Source organism: Ciona intestinalis, chromosome 1, assembly GCF_000224145.3.
Source record: "Ciona intestinalis chromosome 1, KH, whole genome shotgun sequence".
NCBI classification, from domain to species: domain Eukaryota; kingdom Metazoa; phylum Chordata; class Ascidiacea; order Phlebobranchia; family Cionidae; genus Ciona; species Ciona intestinalis.
Window position 1 is genome coordinate 4,038,770 of NC_020166.2, and position 19,944 is coordinate 4,058,713.

General features: G+C 37.4%; 3 protein-coding genes across 4 annotated transcripts; all 3 read right to left on the bottom strand.

Moving 5' to 3' along the window:
• Positions 1–1,160: 1,160 nt before the first annotated feature.
• LOC100182859 (sodium- and chloride-dependent neutral and basic amino acid transporter B(0+)-like) lies at positions 1,161–12,360 on the bottom strand. Of its 2 annotated transcripts, none has more exons than XM_002131710.5 (13): positions 6,621–6,798; positions 6,421–6,550; positions 4,769–4,900; positions 4,406–4,570; positions 4,236–4,346; positions 4,057–4,174; positions 3,792–3,930; positions 3,596–3,736; positions 3,282–3,510; positions 2,476–2,720; positions 2,208–2,417; positions 1,983–2,150; positions 1,161–1,924 (listed from the first exon to the last, which is right to left on the bottom strand). In XM_002131710.5, exons 1-13 carry the CDS (start codon positions 6,624–6,626, stop codon positions 1,736–1,738), a joined length of 1,983 nt encoding a protein of 660 aa, XP_002131746.1. In that variant the 5' UTR covers positions 6,627–6,798; the 3' UTR covers positions 1,161–1,735. The 2 variants fall into 2 exon arrangements, with proteins under 2 accessions (XP_002131746.1, XP_018670759.1); XM_018815214.2 differs by lacking the exon at positions 6,621–6,798 and adding an exon at positions 12,229–12,360 and having other exon boundaries at positions 1,164–1,924; positions 6,421–6,552.
• LOC100185224 (sodium- and chloride-dependent neutral and basic amino acid transporter B(0+)) lies at positions 6,959–12,386 on the bottom strand. Its single transcript, XM_018815220.2, has 13 exons — positions 12,230–12,386; positions 12,028–12,160; positions 11,813–11,944; positions 11,415–11,579; positions 11,247–11,360; positions 10,246–10,366; positions 9,842–9,980; positions 9,624–9,764; positions 9,330–9,558; positions 8,926–9,170; positions 8,267–8,476; positions 7,768–7,938; positions 6,959–7,697 (listed from the first exon to the last, which is right to left on the bottom strand). Exons 1-13 carry the CDS (start codon positions 12,236–12,238, stop codon positions 7,530–7,532), a joined length of 1,977 nt encoding a protein of 658 aa, XP_018670765.1. The 5' UTR covers positions 12,239–12,386; the 3' UTR covers positions 6,959–7,529.
• A 1,039-nt stretch (positions 12,387–13,425) lies between these two features.
• On the bottom strand, positions 13,426–18,375 carry LOC100182856 (sodium- and chloride-dependent neutral and basic amino acid transporter B(0+)-like). Its single transcript, XM_002126246.5, has 13 exons — positions 18,254–18,375; positions 18,026–18,176; positions 17,769–17,900; positions 17,528–17,692; positions 17,195–17,281; positions 17,000–17,111; positions 16,798–16,930; positions 16,358–16,498; positions 16,061–16,289; positions 15,524–15,768; positions 15,263–15,472; positions 14,797–14,964; positions 13,426–14,014 (listed from the first exon to the last, which is right to left on the bottom strand). The coding sequence occupies exons 1-13, from the start codon at positions 18,263–18,265 to the stop codon at positions 13,826–13,828; spliced, it is 1,974 nt and encodes a 657-aa protein (XP_002126282.2). The 5' UTR covers positions 18,266–18,375; the 3' UTR covers positions 13,426–13,825.
• Between the last annotated feature and the right edge of the window lie 1,569 nt (positions 18,376–19,944).

Sequence of the window (19,944 nt, forward strand, 5' to 3'; positions counted from 1 at the left end):
CTTGTTTCATTTTGTTCTGGCGTGTCCGACATTAACCCACGTGTTGCAACCCTGCGATCCAAGAGACGAAGAGCTGAATCTGGCGCTGCTGACCCGGATGAGGTAAAGGCCAAGCTCTTAAGGAATAGGCTTGAGATCCGAGAGCAGGTATTTTAAACTCCTGATTAACAATATGTATAGGCTAACTCCACGGCCTACTATAGAGATAGATCTCTAGAAGGCCGTGGCTGACTCTTTAGGTCACACTGTAGGTGCTTGCAAGTAATAAAACGCGGGAGGAGAGGGAGGCGGAAAAGCATAAGCTGATTGTTCGGATGGCTGTCAAACAACATCAGATGGCTGTCGAGCAACATCAGATGGCTGTGAGGCAGGAAGCAAGGGAGATTGCTTTATATGAAGCAAAATTGGCAAAGTTGCATTGGCAGTAAACCAACAGCCGGAACTGTATCCTTTTTTATTCTAAAAACGAAGAAAATAGCCATATTTATCACAATAGATTTTTGTGCGAATTGTTTGCATTAATATATGGATGTGATAAGTATGGCTATTCTGTTCCTTCTTCGTATAACTCCATACTTTTCCTTTTTTTAAAAAAATTATAAAATTTATACTTTAAAAACTAAAAAATATTTCATGTTTTTTTTTTATTAAAACCATAAAATTTATTTTTTTAAATCCCAAAAATATTTCTAGTTGTTGTTTATTTTCTAAAATCAAAAAATATAAAATTTGATTTTTGATTTAGTTCATGTTGTTTTAAAAAACTTTTTTTTGTTTTAACTTATTCCTTTGTTATTTTGCAGGTCCAATGCTCTGCGACCCAAATTTAGATCTCGGGGAAGAGCCTCTGACCTGCTTTAACAAAAAAAACCTCGAGAATTGATAAATTTGGGTAGAGCAGCAGGTCAGATCAGAGAATAAGGACTCTGAGTCAAAAGGCTGTAGGACGCACTGAATTCAGCAGATACTAGATGAAAAAATTAATTTATTGTTCATGTTAAGTGTTTCAATGCTTGCTTGTTATTAATAGTGACTGATGTGATTTTTTTTTCTATATCGATGCTTTTACGTTTTAAACCCACAGTTCCACATGCCCAATTTTGTGTGTGTACGATTTGTGCAGATGCCTAATTGGAAGAGCGCAATATATCACCAGTGTGCAATAAACATAATTTTGTTATTCTGTATTTAAAATGCGATTAGGTACATGTACGTAAAAAACACAATTATTACCCGGCTATTTACATTAGGTTTTAAATGTAAGATTTTGTTTTGTAAAATACGGTGATAATAGTACCATAGTATACTGAAGTGTACTATGATAGTACTGTGGGGTAAGATGGGACACATTTAGCACATGATATCCAAATATCCCTATCGTGGTTAGAATAATTAACAAAGGTTCATGGGAGTCGTGAGAATACGGTTTAATACTTCTTTGAATATTACTAAATTGGACGAGAAAATAGTATGAAAAGGTGTCCCATCTTCCATCACCCTACTTGGCCTACTATATATTAACATAAGTTATTAATATTACAAGATACTGTTATAAAAACTGCCAAGTGGTAAAATGATACTATAATAGACGCGAAATGTATTAAGTCCTTTGGAGTTACTTTGTGTAAGTTGTAGACCTATATAATTGATGATTCAGTATAGTTTAAATTCCCTTTGTAGCACCATCAGGTGAAAAGTTTATTTACAGCATGAATTGTAAAACTACACATCATGTTTACATCTTAGTTTGTTCAGTTTCACCGTTGTCATGTGCATACACTGGATTGCCCTTTCCTTTCTCGCTCTCATGCTGGTTTCTTTCTTCAGCAATTGCTAATGCCTCCTCCGGTTCATCCATATTGGCATACCTTACACCACGATGTTCTTTTAGGTAAGGTCCCCAGTCTGATGCAGGGGACGAAGCCTAGAAGTTGGAACATGAGCACTTATGTTTTACCATATTTTTTTGTTCCAAAAAATACCTTGAATACACTTCCTTTATTTTTCACAATAGCCACGATGCCAAATATTGGAACGAAAATGATAGCAGTTGCAATGATGAGCCAACCAATCACTGTCGCGAATTCTGGATACTCATAACCTCCGATAGATTTGGTATCAAACGTCGCAAGAGACCAAACTAAGATCGCCTAAAAAGCAAAAGATAAAAACCCAATATTTTAAAGTTACAATATTTTTATTTATACCGTTAACAGCAACGGTGATATGAAGAACCAACATGCTCTCCAATACAACCAGAACCACCAATTCTTCTTCCCGATCATCATTTCGATGTCTTCAATGAAACGATTCCCACCATAGATGTAACAAACTCCAAAAAGTTCCATAACTGCCACAAAGAGCAATCCCCAACCAGCAGCGTAGTGATCGATTAGGTTTACCCAGTATAACCCGGTCTATAACATAAACTTCTCTTTAGCATATGCCCGGAATGATATTACATACGTAACTTACATTAGTAACGCACACGAGGCCAAGGAGGAACATAACGACCGATAGCATCAGCATCAACTGCCATCTTCTACTGCGGAACTGGCGTGGGAACGAATCTGTAATTGCCGTGCTGACAGTTTCAAGAATCGTGAATTGACTGTCGAGGCCAAGGGTGAACAACATGAGGAAAAAGAGGATGGCCCACAACGGCGAAACGGGTAACTGGGCTATTGCTTCGGGATATGCGACAAAGGCCAATCCAAATCCTAAAAGAAACAACAAGGTTTTAAAAGTTTTAAAAAGATATATTCTTTGCTTGGGTGAAGGGGTGGATTTGGTCCGTTAAAAATATATAGAATATAGTGTTGTGAGGAAAAACAGAACGTTAGCGCAGGACATCACATATTTCGTAGTTTCAACAATTATCAATTCCACTCTGAGAGTCATTAGATTAAGATAAACTTATAGTAGGGTGAGGGAAGATGGGACACCCTTTCATTCTATTTTCCCATCCAATTTGGTAGTAAACAAAAAATTTGTTTAAAGAATTATAAAACCATATCCTTACGACTCCCAAAGAAATTGTTTGTTTAAAACATGTTGTTTAAAACATGGTCAGGATATTTTGCTATTATGTGTCAAAGGTGTCCCATCTTCCCCCACCCTACTATATATAATATATTTTTGTCAAAAAGTTTGGTCCAGCACGGCCTACTAGAGATAAAGTTTGTGACGTATAATAGGCCTTCTAATTTCAAACGTAAAATATGAATTATCAGGCCGTATCTCTAGTATAGGCCGTGGGTCCAGTAACGAATTATACATACCTGACTGCACAACTTCGTTTACAGGTCTTCCAAGTCGATGTGCCATGTGACCAACAACCGTAAAAATAGCAAAACCAGCGAAGAGTGAAGTGCCGCAGTTTACCGTACACACAAGTACCGCATCATAGAAGCAGTTGTTTTTGAACTTGTTGTAAGATGAAAGGGCAATCAAACCACCCCATGCCGCACTCAGGGAAAAGAAAATCTGAGTAGCTGCTGCTTTCCAAACCTAATCCACAATAATAGCAATCAAATTATATACACATGCTCACTTTTAAATTGGACGTGACAACTAAAAACGGAAAGTCTCATACCTCTGCATCTTGTAACTTGCTCAAGTCAGATTGGCTTCCAATATAATACTGCACACCATCGTAAGCACCTTCCAATGTCGCACCTCTGATCAACAAAATCAACAAAACCACGTACGGGAAGAGAGCGGTAAAGTAAACGACCTTAAAATGTCATAGTTAATACTTATACAACTTGGGTCGCAAAAACACAGTTTACCTTTCCAGAAGATTTGATTCCCTTTATCAAGCTGTAGAAAACTACTATCCAAGCCACGATAAGAGACAAGGCAAGGTGAGAATTCACTGGTCCATTGCTAGACGGGTAGATGTCATCAGCCAGGCGCAATGCATATTTGCTAGAAAATGTAAAAGGTATTAATAATTTACTAGTTACCAGCAATTCGACGCCGAATCCTGTAATCTGCGTTCTAAACAATGTACTACAAGGCGCCGGGCAAAAAGATAGAAATCAAATAATTTACTTCCAATATTCTTCACTTGCGCTTGTTCCTCGAAGGGCAAAAAAGCTGGAACAACCGTACGATGACCCGTTTTGCTGCCCCAACATTACACTTACATTCGTAGCATACTCCTTAGGAACTGACAAATAAAACATAGTTATCGTATGATATATGACATATCTATTGTTGCGTCTTCTTACCTTGCTGATAAACAGGCCCGGAGCCTCTGAACTGTGCCTGGTTACTATCAATATAAGAAGCCGCAGGTGCATTCAGACCTACTCCGGTAAAGTTTAGGTTACAAACTAGCTCTGCAAAACAAATACAAAATAAGTTTTTATATGAAATTATGTTTCTTATAAATGCTTACCAAAACTGGTGCGACATGTAGTTTGGTTGTTCCACCAGTTATCACAAGTCTCCCATGGTAGATTCGATGTTAAAGATGAGAAGAAATAGAACACGGTATAAGCGATGATCACGTTGTAGTAAATGCCGACAAACGCACTCAGGACAACCATGCATATGCCGACACCTTTGCAAAGTAGAAGGGGTTATAAGATATCAGATGGTATAGTAGAAGATTGAGGGTAAGATGGAATAGTATAGCCGCCACTCTAAAATGCAGTTGTTGATTGTTAAAAACACGACCAGGATATTTGAAGTTTAGGTACCAACACTACCCCATCTTACCCCACCCTATTATATTAACTCATATAGGTAAATTGCTCACCTTTAAACATTGGGTTAAATTTCCACACAGAGGTTGGCCCAAGACTCGAAAACTGACCGAGAGCGACTTCCATGAAAAATATTGGCAAGCCAGCAAACACCAACATAATAATGTATGGAATGAGAAAGGCACCTGATGTTAAAAAATGTTAATAGTATTACATAAAAATTCTAAAGGGTTGAGGTGTATTTACTGCAACATACAAAAGCAACTGTGGACGTCGATATACGGAACACCAAAACAATGGCAGCATGCAATGAAATGAGAAACTGACAGCAGGAGCTTGAACGCGTTGTTGTTGTCCATGTCTTTTTTTACTAGTATAGTAGTTTGGAGAAAAATAGGACACCTTTTTATTTTATGTTCTTGTCCCGTTTGGTATTAAACAAAAAACATTCAAGAATTGTGAAACCGTATCTTCACGACTCCTCATATAGGTCGCTGCTAATAGCTTAAAACACGATCAGGATAATTTGATATTATGTGATGAAGGTGTCCCGTCTCCTCCCTACCTACTATATATACATATTAATACTTTTAGGACTTTTGTGTCGCTTTTTGTTGGAAATGTGTGAAAAAGTGACGGTCATCGCAATTCGCATGAGAGTCATCCTGAATTGAACAGCTTCAAGATTATTACGCCATGAACCCCCGATCATATTAACGCTCCGTACGATTTTTATCATTATATATATCAAGCAAAAACGGTGAAAACGCGAGTTATAAGTAACATATGGGTATTGTGATTTTCTACACGAAATCCCGTATTTTCGGTGAGGCCTAAGGAACATTTTGAGATCAAATTTTCACTGGCCACCAAAAACTGCTAAATAATTACACAAGTGGTGTACCATCTGGTATAACAGGGTACCGGACAAGAAAAAATGTGTATTATAGGATACATTCACGTATAGCCGTAAACATCTACATTGAAAAACAACCAACGAAACGTTTCGTGCCAACTGAACCAACAAAATTCCCCACTCTTGACGTCACATTTTTGTGAATCCGTTACAGCTGAGCGAAATTGAATAAACTTCGAGGCCTGATTTACATTAGCAGTATACCGACACCAAATGCAATGGTTAAACAGCACAGTTTTATAACCAGGACTGTTTTCTATATAATAATTAGCAATGGTTTTATTTTTGAAAGCGAACTTGCGATTTTGAATTATCGTCATTTTTATATTTCGTTGCCTGGCGTCACTAGGCCTTAGCGCTTGACTGCGCGCGCTTCTTTTACATTTATTTGCTAAATGACATAACTATTTCTTAACTATTTTTACTTTTTTACTATTTCAATAATAAGTATAGTTCGCCTTATAATACTCCTCACACAATAAAGTGTATAGTGGTATGGGGTAAGATGGAACATCGTTCTATTTGATAATTGTATTCAAAATATTTTGAAACCATGGAACATACACATACAGTAGGGTGGGGGAAGATAGGATACTTTTGGCACGTAATATCCAGATATTCTGGTCGTGTTCTAAAAAGGTAACAACGGTCTATGGGGGTCGTGAGGATACGGTTTTATAGTTTATTGAATATTTTTTATTTACTATACTAAATAGAACGAGAAAATAGAATGAAAAGATGTCCCATCTTCCCCCACTCTACTATATATTATGTATAAAATAAGATTACCCCCTCCATTTTCGAAAGCAAGGTAGGGAAACCGCCATACATTGCCAAGTCCAACTGCGTATCCAATACATGACAACAAGTAGTCAGCTTTATTGTCCCAGTTACCACGATCTTGATTTTCGTCTTTATTCTGTTAAATAAAAACAAAATACATATTTTTGCGATTTGTTAATCAAAACTGATATGATATATGAACTTACCCCCATAGTGATATACGTCTGAAGTGTTCAACGTTGAACTGAATACAACACGGACACGTCTATAGTTAACGCCCCAATTCCGCACTCATGCATGTGCAGAAAAAGGCTATTTCCCAAAACGAAGCATTCACCCAAAACAGCAGTTACTGAACAGTGTCTCATTGAATTTTTGCAAACAGGCGAACCGTGTAGTCCCGCAACATTCGCCCGTGTGCTGACGTCACTGAAGCGTTATATTATCGGGACGAAAACATGAAGGAAGGTGTCAGTGGCTTTCGTTGTTAAATAAACCGCCATTAAACTTCGTTGCTAATGACATAGGATAACCAGTCGCACAAAACTATTAATTATAAATGTATTATTTGAAAAACTACAAATCAAAACTAGGTTTCAGCAAATTAGCATGATGGTACGGAAACACGACTGCAACATTTATATAAAATATACAATGAGAAAGGCGGAAAAGTTGCAATATGGACGAAGGCGAACTACGTGGTTAATTCGTTGTTATTGTAACTTAAAAGGCTGCTATAAGTTTCAAGTTGGAAATCCAGAATAATTTTAACCGTAAAGATATATATATATATATATATATATATAGTGCTGGGGTAAGATGGGACACCTTCAGCACATTATCTCCAAATATCCTCATCGTGGTTTAAACATTTAACAACGGTCTACGGGAGTCGTGAGAAAATGATTTTACAATTCTTTAAATGTTTTGTTTACTACCTAATAGGACAGGGTAAAAATGAAAAGGTGTCCCATCTTCCTCCACCCTACCGTATACAGCATTCTTTCATTTTCCAGTGAACGGGTTGAATATAAACTAATGGCAGATCGGTGACAGTAATTATGTTACACAGATATATAGGTAGATCGGGTGATTTGAGCTTCCACTGGTTTACTTTACAGTTTTGTATTTCCTATTTCATCTTCAGCGAAGTTTGGATTGTCTTTGCCATCGGTTCGTCCCTTTGCTATTTCTAGCGCTTCTGCAGGTTCGGCCATGTTGGCATAGCGGGTGCCACGGAATTGTTTGATGTAAGGACCCCAGTCCGCTGCCGGCGAGGACGCCTGTGTAAAAAATACTCATTTGGTAAAAACTTGTAGCGCTTGCAAAACAACGTTTTTTCGATAAACGTACCTTGTACAGAGACCACTTGTTCTTAACCAGGGAAACCAGTGCATAAACTGGAATAAACAACAATGCAGTTGCAATGATCAACCAACCGATAGCAGTGGCGAATGCAGGATATGGTGTTTTGTCCGCGTACTTCATTGGCTCAAATGTTACCAATGACCAAACCAATATCGCCTATCAAAAATAAGATATAAATATATTATACTATATTTGATAAGATACAAACAAACTTACGATAAGTGGCAACGGTGATAATGGCAAATACAAAATCAAAAATAAGATACAGTACTGTGGGGTAAAATGGGACACAATCAGCACATAATATCCAAATATATTCAGATAGTGTTTCTATGGGAGTCGTATAAGGAAGCGGTTTGATAATTGTATTGAATGTTCTTGGTTTTCTACCAATGAGACGAGAAAATATAATAAAAAGGTTTGCCATCCTCCCCCACCCCACTATATAAATATCTACATTTAATAAAATACAAAACAAACTTACGATAAGCAGCAACGGCGATATGAAGAACCAACATGCTCTCCAATACAACCAGAACCACCAATTCTTCTTCCCGATCATCATTTCGATGTCTTCAATGAAACGATTCCCACCATAGATGTAACAAACTCCGAAAAGTTCCATAACTGCCACAAAGAGCAATCCCCAACCAGCAGCGTAGTGATCGATTAGATCTACCCAGTATATTCCAGCCTGTAAAAGAAAATAAGTGTTTGATTTAGAATTTTTAAAACTAAGTATAATAGGGTAAGGGGAGATGGGACACCTTTTCATTTTTTTATCCCGTCCTATTTGGAGGTGCAGAAGTAAGATTTAAAGAATTTTAAAGCTATGTCTTTATGACTCCGAAAGCCCGTTGTTGGACACAATCAAGATATTTGAATATTATATGCTAAAAGTGTTCCGTCTTCCCCCACGGTACTTTATAACAGGGTCATGTTTTCATTATCTTTCCTCATCTCATTTGGTAGTAAGCCCAGAATATTTGTGAAATTATAAAACCATATGCCCGCAACTCCAAAAGAGCCTTGGTAATTGTACAAGTTACGATCAGGAAATATGAAATTTAGGTTCTAACACTATTCCATCTAACCCAAACTACTATATAGTAGCTACTATATTTGAATATGAACTTTACTTACGTCAGTAACACAAACAAGACCCAGCAGAAACATAACGACGGAGAGAAGTAACATGAGCTGCCAACGTCTATTACGTAACTGCCGTGGAAAGCTGTCGATAATTGCTGTGCTGACAGTTTCAAGGATTGTGAATTGACTGTCGAGGCCAAGGGTGAACAACATGAGGAAGAAGAGAATCGCCCACAACGGTGAGATTGGTAACTTTGCAATTGCTTCTGGGTAGACCACAAACGCAAGGCCGAAACCTACACGAACACGAGATGTATATTTGAAGCATAGAAGGTATATTATAAGTAGGAATAAGGTATTGAACTATATAGTAGAATGATGGAGTAATATGGGACAGTAGCACGCGATTGTAAAATAAATGGTTTAAAGTGGAAAAAAAGTTAATTCATACTTACTTGACTGCACAACTTCATTGACAGGTTTTCCGAGTTTGAAGGCCATGTGCCCGAGAACCGTAAAAATTGCAAAACCAGCAAAGAGTGACGTGGCACAGTTTACCGAACACACAAGTACCGCATCAAAAAAACAATTGTTCTTGAACTTGTTGTAAGATGAAAGGGCAATCAAACCACCCCATGCCGCACTCAGGGAAAAGAAAATCTGAGTAGCTGCTGCTTTCCAAACCTGGATAATCGTGCGGTTGGTACAGATGTTTAATACAACAAATCTCTCTCTGTTCTACCACTTACGTTCGCATCTTTTAACTTGCTCAAATCAGATTGGCTTCCAATATAATACTGCACACCATCGTAAGCACCTTCCAATGTCGCACCTCTGATCAACAGAATCAACAAAACCACGTACGGGAAGAGAGCGGTAAAGTAAACGACCTGAAACATTGAAAATATAACTTGAATTAGCCTGAGCAAGTTTTATAACGGAGCAAGCAATCGTTTCCATCACAAACCTTTCCAGAAGATTTAATTCCACGAATCAAACTGTAAAACACAACGATCCAGGCGACTATGAGAGAAAGTGTTAAGTTGACGTTTGGCACTCCTGTATTTTCTGTGTTAATATTCGGGGCTTGATGAAGTGCGTAATTCCTGCAAGAAGAAAAGTAATTTTCGTTACATATATTTATTCACCCGCAATTAATAAAGCTACTGCGAATACATATAGTAGGGTGGGGGAAGATGGGACATCTTTTCATTTTGTTTACCCTTTCCATTTGGTAGTAAACAAAGAACATTCAAAGAACTATGAAACCATATCCTTACGACTTCCACAGACCGTTGTTAATTCTTTAGTATGTGTTAAAGGTTTCCCATCTTCCCCAACCCTACTATATAGGTTTACAAAGTTTCTTACTTCCAATACTCTTCGGTTGGACTGACACCACGTGATTTACCCTTAACGAATTCTGGGCAACCCAAAGTTGACAAGTTTCTGCTGAGAGTGCTTTCAATGTTTCCAGCAATGTCTTTGGGAACTGTAAAAAAGACAAAATGTTTTTAGTTGTAAATTATTTTAAACGCTCCGTTGCAAAATAACTTTTGCAGGTATACTTATAGTCAATTCTAATACAATAAAGTAGAGTGCTGGGAGAAGATGGGACACCCTTTCGTTCTATTTTCTCGTCCAGTTTGGTAGTAAACGAACAACATTCAAATTGTAAAACCGCATCCCCAAGGTTCCAATAGACCGTTATTAATTGTTTAAAACACAATAAGAACATTTGGATAGTATGCGCCAAAGGTGTCCCATCTTTCCCCACCCTACTATATATACCGATATAACAACAAGATAAAGTATGAAAAAATGTTTGTAATTTATCCCCAGGGGCTTGGAGAAACTATCTAAGTTCTTTTTTTTGCAAAATATAGTGCAGCAATACCTATATAGTTATGGCTACTACAAATTAGATTTTAAATTATTAGACCTTTTTCGTTATAATAATTTTAAATGTTTGTCAATTGACATTTTAACAATACCGATTCTTCATACTATAACATACTGTAGGTAACATATTTCAAGCTATATAAATAAATCCATACAAGACGGAGAATGTATAGTACCGGGTTTTCAAACCGTACAACGTCGTGTTTTTTATTTACGTGTATTCATAAAAATAAATACATTTGTTTATCAAATAAACAAGGATTTTAAACCATCTTACCCTACTTGTGTGCAAAATTTTTCATAGCACCTTGCGTTTCAATATATATATAATATATTTCTTTAACGTAGTGTCAATTAATAAAACTATGCTATTACAAATTCATTATATTCCTGAATGCGTCATATATTGGTACTTTATAATATGGGCCAATATGTGCTTAAGTGTCCCATTGTACCCCACCATGTTATACCTTGTGAATACAAATTCGTTGTAGAATCGTATGTTAGATTAGCTGTGAACGGTCCGATTTGGTTTGCTTCTTGTGCAGTTAGGCTAGATACGTTGATAGAAGGACATACGTCACCTGTAAAACTACTTTGTTAAACATTAAAGTGAGAATTATAAAGCCTGAACTCACCGAAGGAAATGCTACAAATACTTCCATCGTTCCACCAATTATCACAAGTCTCCCATGGTAGATTCGATGTTAAAGATGAGAAAAAGTAGAACATGGTATAAGCGATGATCACGTTGTAGTAAATGCCGACAAACGCACTCAGGACAACCATGCATACACCGACGCCTTTGCAAAATAGAAAGTGTTTTTAAGGTATTGAAACTATCAATTGATACAGTAGAAGAATGGGGTAAGATAAGACAGTAGGCCGCGACTCTAAAGTAGCGTTGTTTATTGTTCAAAACACGATCGGGATATATAGAATTTAGGTACTAACAGTATTCCAACTTACCCCATCCTACTATATAATTGAGAATGCGGCATTAAACCATTAATTCATATATAAGTAAGTTGCTCACCTTTAAACATTGGGTTAAATTTCCACACAGAGGTTGGCCCAAGACTCGAAAACTGACCGAGAGCGACTTCCATGAAAAATATTGGCAGGCCAGCAAACACCAACATAATAATGTATGGAATGAGAAAGGCACCTGCATTTTTAATCCAATAAACATGACATATCATAGAACACGTCGAAAAAAAAATGAAAACTATCTTAAAACATAACTCATACCTCCTCCATTTTCGAAAGCAAGGTAGGGAAACCGCCATACATTGCCAAGTCCAACTGCGTATCCAATACATGACAACAAGTAGTCAGCTTTATTGTCCCAGTTACCACGATCCTGATTTTCGTCTTTATTCTCCTATCGTGAATCAAAATAAAATATTTAATCGGCTTTACTTAATTCCTTGCAAGTATTAGCTTATATTACCTCGCCCATGTCTACAGTTCACGTCCACTTTGTAGATCTTTTTAATCCTATATTATTTATACTGTAAATAAATACAAACAAATCAATACAGTTTGCTTGTCCCTATGGGTAAAGTTAACTTGATAAACGCCACTACACCTAAAATACACTCTGCAGACCAACGCCCATAAATGAAATTCTAATTTATCGCGATTCGCTCAAAGCCATTTTACATTTATCTTTACAAAAGAAATATTTTTTTCTTTTTGAGCCGTCGGTGCGTCAAGTGGCCTTCCCGCGGGCTATAAGTCGCTAAAACGAATCATTAAATTGTGAATAGCAGAAAACCTTCTACCCGAAGTTTCTCCTCCAGCATTCAAGTGTTCACAAGAGCTTTTATAGTTCTGTCATAAAAATCGTTTCAATCCTATTGTTGGAAAACAGAAACAAGCGCTCCTTGGTAAACCTTTAACAAACTAACGTTTGTAAATTACTTATTTACGTTTTCTTTATAAATTCAAACGATACGAAATCTACAGTAGGGTATAGGATAAGATGAAACCCTTTAAAATATAATGACCAGTATTTCAAAGTCCACACCACATGATTCAAAATACATGGATTTTGTGTGATACTATACACACATTTTTACTATCATAATGTTTTTAATTGACAACACTTCAAAGAAGTATACACGTAGAGTTATTTAGCGATTCGCACACCAGGTGTAATTTTAGCGCTTTGAAAACAAGCGGGTTAAGATGGGATATTTTAAAAATCCTTGTTAATTTTGGTTAATAAATTATAGTAAAGCTATCGAAATCACCAGACTGTACTAGTTTCTTTGCCTCGTAAACTTTATATACAGTATAGTGTAGGGGAAGACTTGACACCTTTAGCACACTACAATATCTAAATATATTCTTGGAATGTTCTTTGTTTTGTATAGCAAATGAGGCGAAAAATAGAATAAAAGGGTGTCCCATCTTTCCCCACCCTGCTACATATAATTTTAAAAAGTATTTCTCTGATTTCCCCTCTTGATTGAAAATACAATAAAGATTTAGTGCAAGGAAAACGTAGAACAGACAAAATGTCATCAATAGCATAAAAGAGAAAATATATTTCAGGGAAAAAGTCCAATCATTAGTATAACTGAGGATATATATTTCGCATAAATGACATCGTCAGTCTCTTATTCAAAAGAGAATGACATCTTGTGTTAGCTACATATTTTATTTGCAGTATTGGGTATAAATTTATTAGGTAAAACAAACACAAAACTAGTTTACTACTTAGTTAGTTTATAACACATAAATGCATATTCATTAAAACATATAGTATATACCTCCTATACGTGTTATACACCGAACTTTTAAAATATGTCGGTAATTATTAAATCAGTGTCGTTCATCAGCGTGTATAAATATTAAAACAATAACATATCGTTTGGTAACAGTATAGACAACTTATGTAGGGCAAGATGCTAAAAATCGTATCACTATTAAGAAGTCATTTACGATCATTTTGTTTATACATTACTGAAATAAACATTTAGCATTCTAGTTAAAATTTAGCATTCTAGTTAGCATAATTCGACAAGCGGGCAAATTCTTTTTACAACTTGGTTTTCCCATCAACCTCTTCGTCAAACCCGGGGTTTGATTCTCCTTTCATCTTGTACTCCGATACCTTCGGCGCGTATTTCGCAAGCGCCAATGCTTCTGCAGGTTCGTGCATGTTGGCGTATCTCTGTCCACGAAATTTCTTCAGATAAGGACCCCAGTCTGGAGCTGGATCAGAAGCCTAGCAAAAAAGCAATTCAATTGATAACTAAATAACGTAACGGTTAGAACAGGTGCATGGCCTTGTAGGTTCTTTTTTTGCCGTACAGTTATAATATAATAAAATCTATTTCTGTCTCCCAGCTAATTTACCCACTTTAAAATTTTCTTGAAATGAACATTATTGAGTTATTTACGTGTACTCATGATAATAAATTAACTTACAAAGTACGTTTAAGAACTTCGAAACGATTCATTTTACCCCGCCTGTGTGCGGATCGCTAAATAGCACCTCGTGTGTTTCAATGTATTACATATTTACCGAAAGTGTTGTCAAATAAAAAAAAGGCACTATAGTAAAATTCATGGTACTTCACCAAAAATAGTTATATATTTTAAACATGGGTAGAAATTGTTTGAATAACAGGTGTAACCGTTATACCAATCAGATAATATAGATATATGAGAGCTGGGGTAAGATGAGACATTCTTTTCATACTAAGGGTATAGTGAACAAATAAAATCCAAAGAATTGTAACACCGTATCTTGACGACTACCATAGACCGTTTGTTAATTGTTTAAAACACGGTCAAGATATTTAGATATTGCGTGCAAAGGTAATCCCAAAAATTATTGGTTTATCACCCAAAAAATGTCATATTCTTTGATTTTTACAATATGTGACAACATGAATGAAAAAAGAGGGATAACGATAAAACAACAGTTATAATATAACACCCTTAGGGTTAAAACACAGGGATCCCCATCAGATAATATCGATATAACTTACTCCTTAAACTTACTTTGTAAATGTTTCCCTTATTTTTAATGACCGCATACACACCCATGATGGGAATAAACATTAAACCGACAGCGATGGAACACCAACCGAGTGCATTCGCCCACTGTGGATATTTCACACCAGCGTAATCTGGCTCGGAGAATGTAGTAAGTGACCAAATTAAGATCGCCTGGGTAAAACGGAATTAAGACATTTTTTGTATTGAAGTGTAATGGTTTGTAAATAGTCCATATATAGTAGGGTGGGGAAAAATGGGACCTTTTCATTCTATTTTATCGACCCATTCGGTAGAAAACTAAGATCATTCAAAAACCTAGAAAACTTTATCCCTACGACTCCCATACACCACTGTAGATTGTTTAACACGACCGGGATGTTTGGATAATATGGGCTAAAGGTGTATCGTCTTCCCCCACCCTATTTTACCAATATAACATATTATAAAGTTAAAATATAGACTGACTTACGATAAGTAGCAACGGTGATATGAAGAACCAACATGCTCTCCAATACAACCAGAACCACCAATTCTTCTTCCCGATCATCATTTCGATGTCTTCAATGAAACGATTCCCTCCATAGATCCATGCTACTCCTATCAGTTCCAATACGGCAATAATAATCAGACCCCAGCCGGCTGAATAGTGATCTATGAGATTCAACCAGTACACGCCGGCCTAGAATATACTTTAGTTAGAGTTGAATTTGTTATGCAAATTACAACATACGTTGGTAACATTGGGAAGGCCTAACAGAAATAAAACGATGATGGTTGAAAGAGTCAAAACACTTCGTTTGTTTCGTAGCTGGGCAGGAAACATGTCCGTCATAGCGGTCAAAATCGCTTCTACGCCCGTGAACTGGCTGTCCAAACCCAGCGTAAAAAGCATCAGGAAAAATAAGATTGCCCAAAGTGGAGATACTGGTAACTTGGCAATGGCTTCTGGGTAAGCGACGAATGCAAGACTAAAACCTAGAAATGCAATAAGGTTGCTTTTAGTTTTATCTGGTATGGAAAAAATAAATAGATAGGGTAGGGGACGATGGGACACTCTTTAGTTCTCTTTTTTAAGATCCCATTCGGTTGTAAAAAACGTTCAAAAAATTATAAAACCGTATCCTCGCGACTCCTACAGAGCGTTGTTAATTGTTTAAATTAAAATACGACCAGGAAATTTGAATATTGTGTGTTAAGGGTTTCTCGTCTTCCCTCAATCAACTATACGTAACACCGCGAATATCTGGTGTATGTAAAATCCTCAAACCTGAGTTAACGACCTCATCCACACGTTTTTCAAGTACGTGGGCCATGTGGCCAACCACCGTGAAAATAGCGAAACCAGCAAACAAAGAAGTGATGCAGTTTACAGAGCAAACCACAATCGAGTCGAAGAAACAATTGTTATGGAATTTGTTGTAAGAAGAAAGTGCGATCAGCCCACCCCATGCAGCGCTTAAAGAAAAGAAAATCTGCGTGGCCGCGTCTTTCCAAACCTGTTCGGTTGAAGTAACGTAACAGTCAACAATTTCCCAAACGTGTTTTAACTACGTTCAATATATACCTCTGCATTTTGTAACTTGCTCAAGTCAGATTGGCTTCCAATATAATACTGCACACCATCGTAAGCACCTTCCAATGTCGCACCTCTGATCAACAAAATCAACAAAACCACGTACGGGAAAATAGCAGTGAAATAAACAACCTGGAAAATGATATATATAGTAGGGTGGGGGAGATGGGACACTTTTTTATTCCACTTTCTTGTCCCATTTGGTAGTTAACAAAGGAAATTTAAAGAATTATAAAACCATATCCTTACGACTCCCATAGAACGTTGTTAATTGTTTAAAACACGATCAGGATATTGCATATTATATGTGCCAAAGATGTCCCATCTTCCCCCACCCTACTATACCGTTAGTGAAAATTCGAAACGCGTCAGTGTTCTCACTGTCTGTAAAATTTCAATCTGTGCCAGACTCGAGTACAGACTCACGTTACCTTTCCAGATGATTTGATTCCACGTATCATGCTAAAGTAAACAACAATCCAAGCAACTAAGAGACAAAGTGTTAAAGAAGTGAGAACCGACCCCGTTTCGTTAATATCTGCCGACCTCTGTAGAACGTAGTTCCTGTAACGGGGCGTATAATAATACTCAGTGTTAATAACACATGCGAATTTGTTGCCCAAACCAACTTACTCCCAAAATTCTTCGCTTGGACTTGTTCCTCTTGTACTGGTTATGCCACTGCAGATGCCAGCTCTTGATACGTTCAGTAGATTTGCAACGTCATCCGCAACGCTTACAAGAGCTGGGTGGAATATTAAACTATTAATTAAATATGCAGATATGCTATTTTGTGCATTGGTTCGTTTACAGAAATATAAAACTCACAGTTCGGATATGTGCTGCCATTATTCGCCGGTAAAATATTCTGCATGCTTGCTTGAGCAGGAGTCAGTTGTATAGTGCATGTTCGAACTAAATAAAATAATGTTAGTATAAATAGAGGGGTGGGGAAAAAAGCGCACATAACATTCAAATATCCTGATCGTGTTTTTAACAATTAACAACGGTTTATGAGAGTCGTAAGAATACGCTTTTATGATTCTTTGAAGTTTTTTTTTGTTTACTACCAAATGGAACGACGAAATTTATTGAAAAGGTGTCCCATTCTCCAGCTACTGTATATGTTTAACCCTATAATTATATAACTCTATATCCCACCGAATACAGTACTGCACGTATTGTTATTGTTCCACCAGTTTGTGCAGACCTCCCATGGTAGAGTCGGGGTCAGTGAAGCGAAGAAGTAAAACACGGTGTACGTGATTATGACGTTGTAGTAGATGCTCACCAGTACGTTGAGAATAACCATACATATTCCGATGCCTTAATCAAACATATGTAACTATATAACCAGCATTTCGGTAAAAATTTAGAGTTAATTTTTTTGTATTTTTTTCACCTTTAAGAATCGGACTGAACTTAAACACAGATATTGGGCCCAAACTTGAAAACTGGCCAAGCGCGCATTCCAGAAAGAACACGGGAAGTCCAGCAAACACCAACATAATGACGTATGGAATAAGAAAGGCACCTGTAAAATAGGTTTTTATTATCAAACATAAATACCACGATCAACGTTGCCTGCAGGGCATGCAAAACAATGGGCACAGTTTAATAACAGTTTACAGGGTCAGTGAGTGCTATAGGACTTGTTACCTCCGCCATTTCGAAACGCTAGATACGGAAACCTCCACACATTGCCAAGGCCCACCGCATAACCAATACACGAGAGTACGTAGTCGGATTTCTTGTCCCAGTTTCCTCGGTCTTGATTTTCATCCTTTGCTGCAATCGTCCCGTCCCCTTTCTATAGATACAAAACTTTAGTAACATTACAGATAACTATGTGTATTTCATAACATCCTAGCTGTATGACATACATACCGAATCAGACATAATTGAAGAATAAATTCTATCTTTCTGTTGATGCAACAAGCTCTAAGGGTCCAAGCAAACTTACTTAAACAAAATCTTCTTACGGGCGGGGCGACACTTGCCTTTTACGCATCTTATATGCGGTGATTCGCTTCATTGAACATCGAGACGTGCTAAGAGATGAAAAATGCGTCTCGGCAGCCACGATTGAATTACTCTTAATCTGTGCAGCATTAGGGTGGGAGAAAGCGGGACCTGAGGAAAAGCGGGTAATCACTTTATCCCACTTTGTAATTTTGTAAGTCAAACGCCACATACGGTGAGTTATGAGAAGTGGCTTATGCCAAATACAGTGTGCCAAAATACAATTTGTGAAGATCAACTTTTTATAGATTCCCATAACTTTCCTGTAACTTAATGATGTTCTGACAATATCAATTCTTTCTATAATGGGGTGAGGAAAGATGGGACACTTAAGCACATATTGCCCAGTATCTCCCAAATTAAAATATATAACGTTTTTTCGGTTGATATGGTGGGGTTGGGGAAGATAGGACACCTTTAGCATATAATATCCACATATCCTGATCATGTTTTAAACGATTACCAAGGATATATGAAAGTTGTAAGGATGCGGTTTTAAATTCTTTGAATGTTCTTAGTTTACTACCAAATTTGACGAGAAAATATAGAACGAACAGGGGCCCCCATCCTACTATATCACGAATTAGTACTATCATTCCTTTGTTAATTGACAACAATTCATAGAAATATATCAAAACACACGAGGAGTTATTTAGCGATTCACACAACAGGTGAAATTTTACAAATTCGAAAACACAGTAGGGTAATACGGGACAGTTTAATTAACCGCCTGTGCTATAGTTTCTTTGTCGTGTCAATTTATATAAAGAACTTTAAAACGGCATATTTTTATTCCTTTTTGTACCCATGTTGACCCCTGCCTATTCCTTGTTTCGTAACCGTCTATTTCCCGCCCGGCTATTTCCCCCGGCTAATTCCCCCCAATGACTATTCATCTCAATGACTATTTCCCTCCGGCCATTTCCCCCCCGTGACTATTGCGCTCCGGCTATTTCCCCCCAAGACTATTCCCTCCGGCTAATTCTTCCCAATGACCATTTCTCCCGGACGAATTTCCCCCAACGACTATTTCCCCCCGGCTACTTTCCCCCGTGACTATTCCCCTGCGGCTATTTCCACCCCAAGACTATCCCCCCCGGCTATTTCTCCCCGTGACTATTTCCTGCCGGTTATTCCCCCCCGGCTATTTCCGCCCCGGCTGTTTTCCCCGGGAATAGCCGGTGGGAAAACGCCTGGGGGTATAGCCTAGAACCTCCTTGTTTATACCCCATTTGAATGAATGAATGAATGAATGAATGAATGAATGAATGAATGAAATCGTTATAACACGGGTGTGCACCTCGCGCCAGCTTACGAATTACTGTGTATGTTACTTTGTGGGTGATTTTTTATTTGGTGGTTTTTTTAAGCATAGCTAATATTTTTGACAACCCTTTAGTGACCACTGGGTTGTAGCAATTGTGTTAACGACTGTCGTTGTCCGGCCACGCGAGGATAAAGTAAGTTACATTCATTCACCGTCATATGTTTTTATTACAGGAGACAATATGTGTTTTAGTGTCTCACTCTCCCCTACTTTTCTACATTATAATTTG